This window comes from Pygocentrus nattereri, chromosome 24, assembly GCF_015220715.1.
Source record: "Pygocentrus nattereri isolate fPygNat1 chromosome 24, fPygNat1.pri, whole genome shotgun sequence".
Taxonomy (NCBI): domain Eukaryota; kingdom Metazoa; phylum Chordata; class Actinopteri; order Characiformes; family Serrasalmidae; genus Pygocentrus; species Pygocentrus nattereri.
Genome location: NC_051234.1, coordinates 33,984,981 through 33,999,823, shown reverse-complemented (window position 1 = coordinate 33,999,823; position 14,843 = coordinate 33,984,981). Strand labels below are relative to the sequence as shown.

Below are 14,843 nucleotides of genomic sequence, written 5' to 3'. Positions count from 1 at the left end.
GGAATGTGTTGGGTGTGTCGTCTGGTCAGAGGAAAGAAGACAAGGAAAGTTGGTGGTGGAATGAGGAAGTCCAGGAGAGTATTCAGAAGAAGAAGGCAGCTAAGAAAAAGTGGGATAACCAGAGAGATGAAGGAAGTAGGCAGGAGGACTGTGAGGCTGGTCGCATAGCGAAAAGAATGGTGACAAAGGCAAAGGCTCAGGCCTATGATGAGCTGTATGAGAGGCTGGACAGTAAAGAAGGAGTGAAGGACTTGTTTCGTTTGGCTAAACAGAGAGATAGAGCTGGAAAGGATGTACAGCAGGTTAGGCTGATAAAGGATAGAGAGGGAAATGTACTAGTGAGTGAACAGAGAGTGTTGAGTAGATGGAAGGAGCACTTTGAAGAACTAATGAATGAGGAAAACGAGAGAGAGAGGAGGACAATGGGGGGAGAGATAGTGGATAAGGAAGAGAATTAGTAAGGTGGAAGTGAGGGCAGCTTTAAAAAGGATGAAGAATGGTAAGGCAGTTGGTCCAGATGACATACCTGTGGAGGTATGGAGATGTTTAGGAGAGAAGGCAGTGGACTTTTTAACCAGGTTGTTTAACAGAATCCTGGAGAGTGAGAGGATGCCTGATGAGTGGAGAAGCAGTGTACTGGTCCCCATTTTTAAGAACAAGGGTGATGTGCAGAGCTGCAGTAACTACAGAGGTATAAAGTTGATGAGCCACACCATGAAGGTATTGGAAAGAGTTGTTGAAGCAAGGCTAAGGCGAGAGGTTCAGATCAGTGAGCAGCAGTTTGGTTTCATGCCCAGAAAGAGAACCACAGATGCAGTTTTTGCATTGAGAGTGTTGGTAGAGAAGTACAGAGAAGGTCAGAAGGAGCTGCAGTGTGTCTTTGTGGATCTAGAGAAGGCAGATGATAGGGTGCCAAGAGAGGAACTGTGGTACTGTATGAAGAAGTCAGGTGTAGCTGAAAAGTATGTTAGGGTGGTGCAGGACATGTATGAGGATAGTGAGACAGTGGTGAGGTGTGCAGTTGGAGTGACAAATGGTTTCAAGGTGAAGGTGGGGTTACATCAGGGATCAGCTTTGAGCCCCTTCTTGTTTGTAATGGTGATGGAAAGGTTGACAGATGAGGTCAGGCAGGAGGCTCCATGGACCATGATGTTTGCAGATGACATTGTAATCTGTGGTGAGAGTAGAGAGCAGGTGGAAGAGAATCTGGAGAGGTGGAGGTTTGGACTGGAGAGGAGAGGAATGAAGGTCAGTAGAGACAAGACTGTGAGTGTGAATGAGAGGGAGGCAGGTGGAAAGGTGAAGATGCAAGGAGTAGAGGTCGTAAAGGTGGATGACTTCAAATATCTTGGGTCAACCATCCAGAGCAATGGACAGTGTAGAAAAGAGGTGAAGAAGAGGGTGCAGGCAGGATGGAGTGGGTGGAGACGAGTGTCAGGGCTGATGTGTGACAGAAGGATAGCAGCAAGAGTGAAAGGGAAGGTCTACAAGACAGCAGTGCGTCCTGCTATGATGGACGGTTTGGAGACTGTGGCTCTGTCTAAAAGACAGGAGGCTGAGCTGGAGGTGGCGGAGATGAAGATGCTGAGATTTCCGTTGGGAGTGACAAGGATGGACAAGATTAGAAATGAGCAGATCAGAGGGACGGTGAAGGTGGAGCAGTTTGGAGATAAAGCCAGAGAGGCCAGGTTGAGATGGTTTGGACATGTGTTGAGGAGGAATAGTGGATATATTGGGCAAAGAATGTTGGAGATGGAGCTGCCGGGTAGAAGGAGAAGAGGTAGACCTCAGAGAAGGTTTATGGATGAAGTGAAGGTGGACATGGAGATGGTTGTTGTAAAAGTAGAGGAGGCAGTGGATAGGGCAAGATGGAGGCAGATGATCTGCTGTGGCGACCCCTAAAGGGAGCAGCCGAAAGAAGAAGAAGAGGAAGAAGAAGAAGAAGAATTCCACGTTTGCATGATCTGTTTTGCACTATTGCTGCTATTTGCTTTTCTGGTAGATGCAGACTGCATTTCATCGCCTTGTACTTGTACTGAGGTCTGTCTGTCTGTCCTGAGATTTTCAGGTGGCTGGTTCAGTCGTTAGATCAAAATACTATGCTGTAGGAAAGTTAAACTAGATTTAAACTTAATGTTGTTACAAGTCTATCAAGCACTGCTTTCAAACAATAACCCAAATGTTAGAGCGAATAAACCAGTGGTTGGCAACATGTGGCTCCACAGCTGAATCAGATCAGTAGGTATTAATAAAATAATCCTCCTCTACAATAAAATAAAGCTCTGCTGATCCTTCAACACAGTTTAACAGTAAATGGTCTTAAACGCTGGAGTTAATGTAGAACTGCTGATTCACCCTTTAACCCTGAAGATCAGCGCAGATGGCTGGTCACCATAGCAACACAGACTACAGTCTCGCCCAGCTAGTAGATAACGAAACGGCAAAGAGAGAGATTTAAGACGGACATCGATCATTTGGAGACGAATGGACTGATTAGTGTTTATAGTCACTCCAGCTGGTTTCCTGATACGATTAATCTGCAATGAGAAACTGTCTGAATTGTTATTCATTCACCAGATTCTTGTTCAAATTGTCCCAATTACATTCCAGCATCTCGGCCACCATTTAAGGTGGAAGTTGAAAATTCAAACAAGAGTCTGGCGAATGAGAAGTGACTTCAGCCTCATAAAAGGCTGAATGTTCAGACATTTTACAAGAATATTTTTGAGGAAAGGTTTCCTGAGAAAAGAGGCTACAGCTGAGCTTTAAGCTTAAAGCAGAGCAACAGAAGTCTTTTTAGCCCATTCTGACACATCAGCACATGCTGAGACATGTTTCATGATGTTAAAATGGACTTTAGGTGTTATGGTTTCCAAGGTGGTTTGATTTTTGTTAAAAGGATTAAATGGCTCTTAACATTAGGGTTGTGACGCCTGAGAGGAACGCTGTTCCCACACTGATACAGTGACGCATTAGTGTTCGCCTGTATAATCTTAAAGCTCTGCTTCTTTATATGAATGAGATGTTGGAAGTACTTTGGAGCGACTTCCTTAAAGTTTGCTTTGTTGAAGTCCCCAACAATGGAGGCCTCCGGGTGCGTGGTCTCCTGCCTGTTAACAGCCTCGAATGGTTTCCCGAGTGCCAGCTCGGTATCACCCTGCGGTGGGATGTACACGGCGGTGACGGTGAGTCCTGAAATCTCTCTTGGCAGCCACATCAGTCTGCACAAGATGATTAGATATTCCCGGTCCAGGGAGCAGAAAGACTCGGTGTACATTCCTCTGATGACACCAAGCACTGTTGATCATAAAACCTACACCTCCCCCTTTCCTCTTCCCGGAAAGGTCCTTTGTTCTGTCCGTGTGGTGCACAGAGAAGCCTGTGGGTTCAATGGCCTCATTGGGAGTCTCTGCTGATAGCCAGGTCTCTGTGGCAGATTATACAGCAGTCCCGCGTCACTGTGCTTAAGAACAATCATTCTGCTGAATCTTAGTGGGGTGTTGTGCCTAAGTGCCTAAAGCATGTAATGACCAAAGGAGCAAAGCAAGGTCATTTTTATTTTGGCTGTTCAGAAATGAGGCGTTTTACTGAACAATGTAGTTTTTCAAAATAAAAAATGAGAACTTTTATTTTGAAAAATGTATCTGAGTAAAATGACATGTTGGTCCATATTAATGTCCTGAACATGTATGCTTTAAATATCAAACATTCATGAACACGTTATAAAGTGATTATGCAAAACGTTATGAATGTTTTGTAGACACGCTGCAAGTAAAATGTTGCCAGATTTTCAATGTGGCCTAAACAATGTGATTTGTGGAGATGTGTATGGAGTGAAGGCACTGCAGCCAATAGGGCGTGTGAACACAAACAGTCCAGCACAGTCTATTAACCCCTAAAATCCAGGCTTATTACATACTAAGCCTTATTTAAGCAGTAGAACCCAAGAGGGGGAAAAAATACTACAGGGAGTCATTAGACCAAGAACCACTGTCATCTTATTAAAACAAACACATGTAGACATGCACTATATTTCCAAAAGTATTCACTCCCCCACCTGAATCATTGAATTCAGGTGTTCCAGTCACTTCCATGGCCACAGGTGTATAAAGCCGAGCCCCTCGGCCTGCAGACTGCTTCTACAGACATTAGTGAAAGAATGGGTCGCTCTCAGGAGCTCAGTGAATTCCAGCGTGGTGCCGTGATCGGACGCCACCTGTGCAGCAAGTCCAGTCGTGAAATTTCCTCACTACTAAATATTCCACAGTCCACTGTCAGTGGGATTATAACAAAGTGGAAGCGATTGGGAACGACAGCAGCTCAGCCACGAAGTGGTCGGCCACGTAAAATGACAGAGCGGTCAGCGGATGCTGAGGGGCATAGTGCGCAGAGGTCACCGACTTTCTGCAGAGTCCATCACTACAGACCTCCAAACTTCATGTGGCCTTCAGATCAGCTCAAGAACAGCGTAGAGAGCTTCATGGAATGGGTTTCCATGGCCGAGCAGCTGCATCCAAGCCTCACATCACCAAGCACAGTGCAAAGCGTGGAATGCAGTGGTGTAAAGCGCCGCCACTGGACTCTAGAGCAGTGGAGACGGGTTCTCTGGAGTGACCAATCACGCTTCTCCGTCTGGAAATCCGATGGACGAGTCTGGGTTTTGCCGGTTGCCAGGAGACGGTACTTGTCTGACTGCACTGTGCCGAGTGTAAAGTTTGGTGGAGGGGGGATCATGGTGTGGGGGTGTTTTTCAGGAGTTGGGCTCGGCCCCTTAGTTCCAGTGAAAGGAACTCTTAAAGCTTCAGCACCAAGAGATTCTGGACAATTTCATGCTCCCAACTTTGTGGGAACAGTTTGGGGACGGCCCCTTCCTGTTCCAACATGACTGACCACCAGTGCACAAAGTAGGTCCATAAAGACGTGGATGAGCCAGTTTGGTGTGGAAGAACTTGACTGGCCTGCACAGAGTCCTGACCTCAACCCCACAGAACACCTTTGGTATGAATTAGAGCGGAGACTGTGAGCCAGGCCTTCTCGTCCAACATCACTGCTGACCTCACAAATGAGCTTCTGGAAGAACGGTCAGAAATTCCCATAAACACTCCTAACCCTTGTGGAAAGCCTTCCCAGAAGAGCTGAAGCTGTTATAGCTGCAAAGGGTGGGCTGACATCATATTAAACCCTATGGATTAAAAATGGGACGTCACTCAAGTTCATATGTGTGTGAAGTCAGATGAGCAAATACTTTGGCTGTCAATTTCCAAAGTTCCTCAATGAGAAATATGAGGGATGTTAAATATCCAGCCAACATTTAAGATGCTGTTATGATACATTCACTGCAGACTGTTCTGTGTTTGCCAAAGTGTAAAATCTTGGATCTGGGAAAACAAGACTGTTTTTAGACATTAGACCATCTTTGCATTTTTCACATGTATAAGCATTTTAAATGGATGCAGTGTATAAAAGGTGGTACATAAATACACTTCCCTGCCAAAACTGTCGCAACAGCTGTGAAAGCCATCTACAAACCACATCCCAAGTGGCAATCATCGGGGTCCAAGCACTAGACACCATATTGGAGCCAGCAGAACACAGTGATGGCCTTCTATTTCTAATAGATTTGGGCTGCTCCCCTAGTATTCAGTCATTTCTGCTTAAGTTACTGATTTATTTTCTGCATCGCCTTCTTCACTGTGCTAAAATTAAGAATGCAAAAAAAAAAATTGAGTTCAGAATTATTCAGTAACATTCAGTGTATTTCACTTATTACTGAGCTTGAGTTTAATCTCAAGTCTTGTCAGAGCTGCTTATTTGCAGACTGGGACTTATTTTAAGATTTCTGTCAGGTAAATTGATCTTGCTACAGATTATCACTAGTGTTAAGTCATTTCTCTTCAAATTCAGTATTTTTTTCTTGTATTTTAGCTTTTTTGCCATTTAAGTTTCCTTTGTCACATACCTGATTTCACTTTTTGAGTGTCTGCTTGGTTACTTACTTGGAGAACCCTTTGACTTCTTTTAGCCTCGTGTCTGCAGGCATTGTCAAAATGCTAACACCAGGTTTGGACAGTTCCAGAAAGCTCCCCAGGCTCCTCAGCTATCCTTGCAAGTCAGCCTCTTTGACAAAAATGCTAGAGGGAGTCATAGAAACCTGGTAACTTGAGCCATCAACTTTTTTTTCTCCTCTCAATTCGTCTTGATCAGCCTATTTCATGGGCTGGCTAATAGGCTGCAGGCGAGGCTGTGGGATTGAAGGGGGGGAAGGTGCCTTGCCTGATAATCCCTGCTTGTCCATAATCTTTTTTTTTTTTTTTTTTTGCCACTGTCGAACAGGCTGTAAAGCTTGCCTCTAGACTTCATATGAAGTCGAGTCAATTTCGCAGAGCTGGAGGTGAGTTTGAGTCGGGGCGAGGGCCTGAGAGGGTCAGGCTCTGCTGTATGGACTTTTGATGCTGCTGAGTTAACCCTTTGCTTGTGTGATGGAGGCTGGCTGGCCAAGGCTGTTCTCTGTCTGTGCGAAGGTGTCAGTCACAATCGATAGCGCATTACTGTGAATCACGGAGAGAGAATAGAGTCGTGTGAAGTGAGGGAGGTTGTGCTGGAAGGGCAGCCCGGAGATGGGCAGAGCTCAGAGCGAGGAATAAAGAGAGAATGGCAGAGAAAGAAGGAAGTATAGATGGAGAGTATGGAGAAAAATGCAGGGCAGAGGAACGAGAAAAGCAGGCGAGAATGTCGAACAGATAGAAAAGATGAGAACCTGACAGAAATAGATTAGTGATGGTTACTGGTGGCCGTACTCCACCTTTTCTGCGGACTGCCAATAATATTCATAATGTTGTAATACATTTCCTCCATTCTGATTGGCTGTCCCCCTTTGAAGTGGGATTGATGGCTTAATGGCTGGTTATATGTAATGTGCACAAGACTGTGACCAGGCCTGTGCAGTAGATTGATTGAATTTTAACTGTATATCAATAATAATCGACAAGTAAGCTGATAATAGTGCTTCAAACACAACGACTTTGTTGGGAAACAGATAAACTATTGGAATTCTGGGTCGGCCTCTCAGGCAGTTTTAGACTGGTTTTGTTATATTAAGGTAATAAGCAGCTCGTGGTTTCTATGGAAAATCATTCATCAGAAAGATTGGAGTCCCTCAAGATTTGGTCTTGGGGCCTGTGCTTTTCTCTTTGTGCATGTTTACTCTAGACAGAACATAATATAAATTTCCATAGCTAAGCTGATGACACAAAGTAATATTTCCATTCCTTGTGATCGAGACTCTGCAGACAGACTGACCAGCTGTGTGTCAGATATTTCTCAGAGGATGTCACAAAATGTTCTAAATTTTCATGAAAAAAGGAAATGCTGGTTAATGGTACTGAAACTCTTAATGCTGCTTTGAGAAACTTGGTTCTTTATCTTCATTAAACAAACCTGCAGCAGAAACCTGGGTGAGATCTTTGACTCTGAGCTCTGATGAATCTGCATGGCAACAGTCACTAAAGCAGCATTTTATCATGAGAGAATCACTAAAGTTCAACCTTTTCTCTGAGTGACACAGAGAAACTCGTTCATGCATTTGTTCCAGCACAGTTGTCACTCTAATGGTCTTACTGGAGAAAACAGTCCATCCTCTACGTCCTGTACAGAACCCAGCAGCAAACTAACAAACAAAGAGATCAGATCAGTCCACTTTAAAAGAGCTGCACTGGATGCCTGGATCACTCAGGACAGAGTTTCAAGCACTAAATGAGCTTAAAGCTCCAGAATGTGTGTCTGTGATCTTAGATCTGCAGATTCTGAAGTTCAGACACCTTCAGTAAAACAGAGAAAATGTGGAGAGGCTCTTTCAGTTTCTCTGCTTCTAAACTGTGGCGCTCAGGTCAGCTTTTATTAGACAGTCGAGCTCAGAGCTCACTTTAAATAAACACCTGAAAACTCAGCTCTTTAACTCAGAGCTTCAGTAAAACTCTCCTTATGATTCTAAATGAATGAATTTAATTCTCAATGACCCCAATAAAATCATGAAAATGTTATTGCCTGACTTCCTGCAGGCATCTATAGCTTTTTTTGATATGTAAAGCATGGCCATGGCTTTAAGACTCACTCATTAACTTAAACATTGCAGTTTGATGTTTCTCCAACATCATGCGACTTGCTTTTGTGTGCATCATTTAAAGAATAGAAACGGCCCTGAACTCACACCAGCAGGAGCTCATGAATGGATGTTTTTTGAAGGAAATGAACCAAAATGTCATGTGATTAATGAAAATCAATTATTGACTAAAAGAAAACTGTAAAATAGCCTGCTCTGAAGTCCCTATGCTGTCTTGTTAAAATATCAGGATTATGGATAACATGGTGACTCCACCAACCCTGTGGTCATGTGCTGTAACTGGTAATCCAGACTTTTAAGCAAGGAAATATTTAAGCAGTAGAACCCGAGAGGGGGTGTGTTCTCCTGAAATACCATCCCGGCTGTGATCTGGTGTCCGTAGATCATCCCAGCCGTGATGTTGTTGGTGATAACTCCCTCCTCGAGTGCTCTACTGCTTTAATACAGCAGTTAAATAAATACAGTAAGAAATGAATAAACTGAATAGAATAGAATGCCTTTATTGTCACTATACACAGTACAATGAGATTAAAAGCAACTCCATCTCAGTGCAAACACACAATGTAAACAAATGACACAGAATAGAATGGGGAGGGGTTGTGCACAGTTCTATGTGTTTTGTATATATATGTATATGAAATAAATATAGAAACAAAATAAAAAACTATGTATTTACAAGATAAACTGGCCGTGAACGCGACGTTTAATATGTTTTAATGTTCAGCTCCTTCCTCCTAATTAGAGCTCCTTAACGAGCAGCTCGTTGCTACGTCAGAGTAACGAGCTCCGCCCACTCGCTGCTCAGCTGGCAGTTCGTTCTCCAGCTCCTTACACTAAATTCCCAAACTGTCGTCTCCACTGAGCAGCTTCTCTGTTTTTACTGGGTCAGTTTTACGGCTCAGTCTGATTTGGTCCGACTCTGAAGATCAGACACGTCTGGCGAATGGTGTTGGGTTCATTTCTGGCTGATTCCAGGTTGTTCAGCTGTTCTTCTGTCACAGCTGCCGACTGAAAAGCTGCTCAGTGGAGACGACAGTTTGGGAATTTAGTGTCGTCTCGTCTTCAGAGTCGGACCAAATCGGCTGTCGGTCAGATGTGGTCTTAACAGTGTCCGTTTTCTGTTTGTGGTAACGTAAAAATGTTCCGATGGCTCGAGCGTCTCCTACAGCTGTCAGAGTCGTTGCTTAGCAACACAGCGGAGTGATAGGGTTGGTGAGAAACCTGTGAAGTTATGATGAAAGAGCAAAGTTAGATCAACGCTCAACCAATCAGCTCGCATGGCCGGAACTAACTGTTATATAATTTAATATAATCATGCAGGCCTAGTTATGACATCACAACCATGATGACTTCAAAACGGGCTTCTTTCCGGACTGTGAGTACCACTAGTGGGAAGTGAATGGTACATTCTGAACAGACTGTATTTGTGTCCACAGCAGGAATAAAGCAGTGAAGCTCGCCTCTTCAGGACTCGACTCCTAAAGACAGTGTCTGAACCTGAACGCAGTCACAGCTAATCAAATGCAAGGATCCTATACAGTGTAGTTGGTACAGAAGTGAAGAACAGGTGATTTTATGGGAGGAAAAAGCCAAAAGGGAAGGTGAGAGAAATGGACAAAGAAGGCAGGAGCGCCTGAGCAGGGAAAGAGTGTGAAGAGAGGTGTAAAGGCAATCTTTGAGCCTGGTCACCGCTGTTCCATGGCAAATTAGAAAGCCATTAGAGGCATTAGACGCAGCGCCCAACGAGAGCGGAGTGGGAAGAATGAGCAGCAGGCGGAGATCCTGGCTCTGCCGCTCGGGGACAGAGCGGTGACAGCTCGGTGGTGATCTCTCTCACTCAGAGTTCCCTGCCAATCATTACGGCATCGTGAGCTTTTACACGCTCTAATTAAATGCTTCTTAAAACAACTGCAGAATTCCAGATGCAGCTGTTTAAATATAAAACCCTGTTTTTCTCTACTAAGAGCTTCTGTAGGGCTCTGCTGGTGAAATTGGGTGTCCTAATGGGCTGTAATGGGATTCTAATGATTATATTCTAATGGACCCTCATAGGGATTCTGTTGATGGATCTCTTGTAGCGCAGGAGAGAGCTGTGACAGTGAGGCTGTGCTGAAAATGAAGTGAAACCTGCAGGTTCTATCAGCCCCTACAACTGCTCAGAGTAGGACATCTACTATGGCTGTACTTTTACCTGTAAAGGTGCGATTAGGCAACATGTGAAGTACTAAAGCGAAGAGTAAAACCCCGTTATGTGTGGCAACATCACTGTAATGCGCGACCTCAAGTGGCTTATTTCTTTCATCAAATGGCAGACAACACAACGTTCTAAAATTCAGCAATTTTAATAAATTACCTTTAATAATAATTATAGATAACGATAAACAATTATTCTGCCAAGAAACGTCGTTCCTTCAGAGCATGCTGTTGCCAAGCAACCACAGACAGCTCAGAGAGGACGAGACCAGTCACCTGTCACTGCAGCCATGTCATGAACGTCTTAACTTGTTATCATGTAATAGTGAACGTACTGTAATAAAGCACTTTAGTGCTACAACCTGTGCTTTATATTTAGCTTTTATTGAATAAACCAGCCCTGCAGCAACGGTGTTGACCACACTGGGGCTCAGTCTCAAATCCAAATCTCTCCCTGCTCCCTACTTAGTGCACTACATAGGAATTACAGTACTGGCTCCTGCAGTATAGCTGAAACATGAACATTTAGTATTCTACACATGAACGCCGGACAAAGAGTGCACTGATCGGGAATTTTGTAGAATTTTATAACTCGTATATAATCGTTGTTGGAAGAAAACCTCGTATCTCCAAAACGGTAACTTTACAGGAGAAGGAAAAAACCCACTGTACTTTTAATGGAAGTCCAAGTCATTTTGGAGCAACAAAGGTTTTCAAATACTGCCAAAAACTGAAAAGACAGTGGAGATACAAGGTTTTTTCCCGACAGCAGTGACATGAAGCGTTTACAGAGTTTACTGCTGCTTAACTTTAAACTCTTATTTCACACTAAGGCTTGTTATTCAGTAACTACAGGGGCTTCAGTGCAAACTGACTCTGCTGCTGTTCGATTATAGCAGTGTGTAATAAAAGTTCAGGCCCTGGGCTTTTAGGCAGATCTGATTTAAACACACATTCAAGACATTCAAGTGACCGTGAATCCTGTACACGTTGCCTGTGATATTAATAGATGAGTTCTTTTGCCTTTTAGCCAGATTTCAGCCTCGTTCTAGCTGAGAAAAGAAGTTGTCGGCCCCCCAGTTTGAGAAGAACCACGTTTTTACTTCATCAGTCCACTCAGTGCTCCATACAGGAGAATTAGTCCGATTATTCCATTAACCGCTCCAGGAGTTTAGTAACTTGGCATATTAATCCAGTTGAGGTGGTCGTAGATGTGCATGCATAGAGCATTTAATACCAGCTCCAAATGGCTTCCACTCCTCCAGATTTTGGGAAAAGAACTGGTGGGCTAACGGACTCAACCCGAGCGCTCCCTGTGTGTGTGTACCCACACCTCTGCCTTTCTGCTGTGTGTTTTTTTAAGGCATGAAAAACAAAATTGTGGCAAAAAATGAAGAAAATGTGCTTTGAATTCACAGAATTAAAATATGTAGAGTGGCTGCACATAAAATGAATGAAGTGCCAAATTAAGCATATTTAAAGGAAGCCGCTGTGTTGATGAGACACATTTATAGTAACTATCATGATCAATATCTATTAGCTGTTTCCACAGTTGACTGCTCATGAAGTAATGAGGTATTTAGTGCTTCATCAATTAATTCATACAAACATTATTTTGTATAAATATAAAGACATATAAATCATTACTTAATTACAAATGACTTAGAAGGAATTCTGTGTTTTGAGGCCATTTTTGGATGTTTATTCTGGAGTTTTTTTTATTTAGAAAAACGTAAATGACATGGGGATTTAGTGATGTTTATACACACTGAATTATTTTCAATCATTTAAATTATAGGCTTGGAAAATATTGCATACCGTTTACATATTTATGCAACATTTGTAAAATCATTCTGTTTACTGGGATTTACAAAATTCTTGATTTAGTAGCCAAAATTTGTTCACAATGTTCACAGTATATTTACTAATAGTGGACATCTGTGTTTGTGATTAACGGATTATAATAAAAGGACATTAGCAAATCTGCGCTCAGGATAATAAAAGATGTCCATTCGTCGTCGTTTTTCGGATTTTTAAAATGAAAATGAAATGAAAACGCCTGTTGCTCTTTACACTCAGTTTCAAGATGAACAGAATTACGTGGAAAAAATTCCCGTTCTATTGACTTCCATTAAAAGTAGTGTGTGTTTTCCTTCTCCTGTGAAGGTACCGTTTTGGAGATACGAGGTTTTGTTCCGACAGCGACGTGTAGACCGTTTTAAGCTAATTATAATCAAACTCTGTGCATGACTTGATATTTTGAGCTGTTTCCGTCACTCTTCAGTCTGTGCCTGACGGGGTTTTGGCGCTGTGTTCGGTGAGTTCTCAGCCTGTTCCTCTGCTACTGCTGAAGAGAACCGCAGCCTGTGAAGGGTTAAACCTGACCAGCTGTTTATTCCTTACATCTGTCTCCTCAAGCTGCAGTGCTGAGGAAACACAGACAAACCAGTGTCGACTCGTCTTAACGCCTAACGTGTGGCTGCCTGTGTTCCAGAGCTGTATCAGTACTCCGTGCTGGAGTCTGTGCCTGTGGCATCTGTGGTGGCCAGACTGAAGGCAGCAGACCCAGATATTGGATCCAACGCTGAGATGGACTACCGCATAGTGGACGGAGATGGGCCCGGCCTGTTCAACATCACCACGGACGAGGAGACGCAGGAGGGAGTCATCATTCTGCAGAGGGTGAGAACCCACCTTTATTACACCTTTACTACGCTAGAATTGCGCAATGAGGCCGCGCATTACAGTGATTTTACTTTGGAGTGTTGCTTTTATTAAACTGCCACAAAACACGTTCGCCAACATTCAGGAAATCACTTCATTCGTTACTGGTTGGTTTTGTAGTGGTGGTTAGTGTAGTGATTAACACCTCTGCCTTCTACCCTGTAGACTGGAGTTCAGTGACCCGCCTGGGTAAACACCCTACACTATACTATATCCTTGGGCAAGACTCCCAACACCACCTTCACCTCCCTGTGTAAAATGATCAAATTGTAAGTCGCTCTGGAGAAGAGCGTCAGCCAATGTAAATGTTCCTGAATGCCCATATTTGTCCTGTTTTATTTTACTTTGTATTTTCATATAATTCTCCCCGTGTCTGCGTGGGTTTCCTCCGGGTTCTCCGGTTTCCTCCCACAGTCCAAAGACATGTAGTCAGGCCAATTGGACGTGCTAAATTGCCCCTGGGTGTGAGTGACTGTGTCTGTCTGTCTGCCCTGCGATGGACAGGCGGCCTGTCCAGGGTGTGTCCTGCCTTCTGCCCGATGATCACTGGGATAGGCTCCAGCGACCCCCCCCGTGACCCTGACGGAGAAGCGGCTTTTCATATAATTCCAGCCTCACTTTCATCTCCTCTAAGAACCTGCAGAAACGCCTCCAAAGCTCAGTCTGAGAAGCTGGTTGATTTCCTGAAGTAATCAAACCCATTCAGTGGTGCTGAGGCCTACACTCTGGGGCGGTCAGTCCATCTGTCAGCTTCTTTGTCTGGTGTGTCCGTCTCCTTTTCTCAGTGAGGTTCTTCTTGATCAGCTACATGTCCTTTCAGACCCACAGCGCTGAGTGGTCTTCTCACAGTGGAAGGATGGACAGAAACCCCTGTGGATGTTTTCAGATCTGAAGCAGCTTGATCTTCTCCTCTCTCTCAGAGATCAAAGCTTTCAGTGCTGTTTATCTGATGGGGCAGTTTTGGGCTCGACCAGCTCTTCCAGGTGGTTGTTAGGAGTTCTTCCTTAAGCAAGGGGATTGCTCTATCTAAACCCCACGGGAAAGTCTTTTCTGAGTTGTGTAGTTTAATTAAACACATGCTTTAACTTTGCACTCGTCTGTATATGAATCCCTCGCTGCTGACCGGCTTCTCTGTACAGCACAGCACTCCTCAACCTGAGTGATCTAAACGGCTGCAGGCGGAGTTAGTAAATATGTGAAAGTGCATGTTTTGTCACAAAAACAATGAGATCAAATTGGGCTGTTCATGCTCTTCGGTTTCAGCAGGTGGGAGTGAATGGTGTGTTTTGAAGCTTTGCTTAATGCTACGTCAAATTCCTTAATTAAAAAGAAGGAGGAACATTAAAGTTTCCATGAAATGAGTCTTTAATTAATAACTATAAAAACGCAATAAACTGTATTTTGTTAAGAGTAAAGTAACGGCTGCCAAGCAACTCACAGTCGAAGATTATCATGAACGGCACAGGGATTAATAAGGTGGGGCGTTAATTCAGGTGATGTGAGCAGTAATGTGTCCGAGTACTTTACCTTCATGCCTGGCTCAGCCAGTCAGACCGAGAGCCCGAGGGTGGGGTAGATTTGTAGGGCAGTGTGTAGTTGTGCAGCACTCTTTTCACAATTACTGAAGTCTCTGAATCCTCTTCACAGAAATGAATAGAAGCTTTGCTTCTTAACTTACAGGAAACTCTCACAGGCATCGGAGAACAGGGCTGAGTGGCCCTACACTGCAAAAACTGATCTTGTTGAGCCAAATCGTCAATTTAATTCATCTAGTTTACCATTAAATTTTGAGATTATTGCAGGGATA

The 14,843-nt window shown here is 43.7% G+C and overlaps 1 protein-coding gene across 1 annotated transcript in view; it reads left to right on the top strand.

The window, feature by feature from the left end:
* Positions 1 to 14,843, top strand: part of LOC108412282 (cadherin-7-like) — a 264,252-nt gene that overhangs the window by 171,636 nt on the left and 77,773 nt on the right. The window contains exon 6 of the mRNA XM_037533777.1: positions 12,807 to 12,994. Within this exon, the coding sequence (XP_037389674.1) occupies positions 12,807 to 12,994 (188 nt within the window). The remainder of the gene's footprint in view (positions 1 to 12,806; positions 12,995 to 14,843) is intronic.